General features: G+C 36.4%; 1 protein-coding gene across 1 annotated transcript; it reads right to left on the bottom strand.

Moving 5' to 3' along the window:
- Positions 1 to 321: 321 nt before the first annotated feature.
- On the bottom strand, positions 322 to 2,293 carry TAS2R42 (taste 2 receptor member 42). The gene has a single exon (XM_032254300.1). The coding sequence runs from the start codon at positions 1,839 to 1,841 to the stop codon at positions 897 to 899; it is 945 nt and encodes a 314-aa protein (XP_032110191.1). The 5' UTR covers positions 1,842 to 2,293; the 3' UTR covers positions 322 to 896.
- Between the last annotated feature and the right edge of the window lie 424 nt (positions 2,294 to 2,717).

The following is a 2,717-nucleotide window of genomic DNA, read 5'->3' as shown; positions in this document are numbered from 1 at the left end:
AAATCATGTGTTTCCAAGTTCCATCTAAAGATAATTTATTTTATTTCACGCTAAAAATATTGCTTTTCTCACATAATCATTGTATTCCCTTGTTATCAACAAGACATCTAATAACAAAATTATACCACTTTTTTTTGTTTTAAAAAAATGCTTGGGGCCTGGCACAGTGGCTCATGCCTGTAATCTCAGCACTTTGGGAAGCCAAGGTGGGTGGATCACCTGAGGTTGAGGTCAGGAGTTTGAGACCAGTCTGACCAATATGGTGTAACCCTGTCTCTACTAAAAATACAAAATTACCAAGGCATGGTGGTGTGTGCCTGTAGTTCCAGCTGCTCAGGAGGCTGAGACAGGAGAATTGCTTGAACCTGGGAGGTGGAGGTGGCAGTAGTGAGCCAAGGTAATACCACTGTGCTTTAGCCTGATGACGGAGTGAGAGTCTGTCTAAAAAAAAAAAAAAATGCTTGGCTTTTAAGCTACGAAGCTATATTTTTCCTACTATGACTTTAGTTTTTAATTAGATTTTCTATCAACATTGTATATATCGTTTATCCATTCAAGTTTATAATCTATCTTGCTTTCTAAAGAATCACATACCTTTTTCTCCAAAAGTTGAGATTACCTATCGTTTGCATATAAAATTAAATAATTTAGATTTTTTGAAATAATATTTGAGACTGAAATACTGCTTGCCAATGCACCAAACAAAAATGATTACTTCTAAGATGGTATCGACTGGCAATGTGTGAATTGTCATCAAAAGCAGCCTGGTAGGGGAAAATTTCAGTTATGTCCCAAAATACTTAGAGAAACCCAGTAGGAAAAAAGAAAACAGTGGAAGTGATCCCCAAATCGTCCTGATTGAGTTATTCTCTTAGAAAAGTTTCCAGAAAGTCTGTCTATAAAGGTGAAGGGTTTGGTCCTTTTATGTGGCTTCTAAGATGCCAGAGTAGCCTCACAGCTGTCTGTCGCAGCTTGCTGTTTCCCAGAATGAGAATAAATGAGTGACATGAGGGAAAGACATTTAAGGGTAACATGATGAACTTTAAGTACCTGTTATTCCATGATACAAAAACTATCCAGCTTGCCATTTGTGAGGAAAAAAAATGAAATATGAAGAGGAAAAGGAAAGACATCACCATTTTCATGGCTGTCCTGTGGGCCTCTGTGCTGGAGTCTCTAGGGCCCAAGGAGCTGAGCTTCATATTTCTAGTGTGTCTCACCAAGGACAGAAATAAGAAAAGCAATGAGGTCAGGCACAGAAAAAAGGGGATCAAACTGGCCAAGCTAAGAAGAGTGTTTATCATAGAGAGTTTATCATAGAGAGTTTTATTTTCATCTAAATATAAAGTCAGATTACTTTCACCTGTTACGTTCAGTGTGATATCAGTAAACATGTATACCAATAAACACTCAAAAATCAGTAAGAACAAAGACAGCGTAAGAAGCATAACAATCACTCTGTTCATCCTCCACCTCAGCCAGAGGAAAAGGGAGTGGGAGAAGTGGGCTATCTTAAAGAAATAGAAAACGCTTAGGCAGGTGGCAAGCCAGGTTGTCAAGTGATTAATCATGTACAAAAGCATACCAGCAGGTTTTCCTATTCTATATGTTGTATATAAATATGGATTAAGTCCCATTAGACATGAATTAAACAGCATCACCAAGAGTTGAACAATTGTGGAGCTAGCCAAGCAGGTGAGGATGAAGTCAGCCGAGAAGACCTTTAGCTTCTTGATCCCATCAGAGCAGTTTACCAGTCCAATGAACACATTCCCCAGCATGCCGATGATGAATTCCACTATTGTCACAATCAGAAAGATGTTATCCAATTCGGTGGCCATTTTCAGAGAAAAAGAAATCCAAGTTTCTAATACTTTGCATCATTAATAAACCTACAATCAAGCCATTGCAGAATAGCATTCGTTTCTGACACTTATCTTCATTGCTTTAATTTCACTTCCAGTCTTAATCAAAATCTTCTGCTGTTGGATACAGTCTCATATGCTTCAGTAAGTCTTTGCCTGTTTTTACTGTAATTCTGATCTTAATCCCAAAAGATCTATTAAGGAATGCAGTCTCACATACCTTCACTGAAGTGTTTTCATTTCTTTGAAAGAGCTACCGAATTCTAAACCAAACAGTTTCTGTGTCCATTTATCATTGGCATGGGCTGAAACTTTCCACTTGTGGTAATGATTAAAAGGTTAAAGTCAAGTATGTTAACAAGCAAATATAAGCCAGATTCCCCACTATCTCTGATTGGACATTTCTGCTCACCTGAAATAATATACCACTTGGATCCAAATATCTTTATTGTTTTTCATAGGAAGCTCTAGAAATAATTTACATATTTTTGTTATTATTCAATGAATATATTTTATAAGTGCCTTCTATGTGTCTGACCGTATGCAAATGCAATATATTTACCACAGAAAAAGCATTTCTATTTATCACAAAAAAGCATTAACAAGTTTATAAAATACTGAAAACAAAAAAAAAGCAATGAGACAGAATCAAAAATAAAATACACTATCAAAGCAGAATGGGGAACTACAAACACTACTGTGGGGGAGCAAAAGGAGGTGACATTTGCCTTGGATCTGGAAAATATTTAATATTTCAGGAGGAAACTCAAGTCATATTTTGAACTGAGAGAATAATATCCAAAAGACAAGGAAACTCAAACTACTTTTGTGAAATTAAAGTCCTACTAATAT

Source organism: Sapajus apella, unplaced genomic scaffold (assembly GCF_009761245.1).
Source record: "Sapajus apella isolate SASKATOON/1434 unplaced genomic scaffold, GSC_monkey_1.0 scaffold86, whole genome shotgun sequence".
NCBI classification, from domain to species: domain Eukaryota; kingdom Metazoa; phylum Chordata; class Mammalia; order Primates; family Cebidae; genus Sapajus; species Sapajus apella.
Note: the sequence above shows the minus strand (reverse complement) of the source record. Positions and strands in the feature narration are given on the sequence as shown.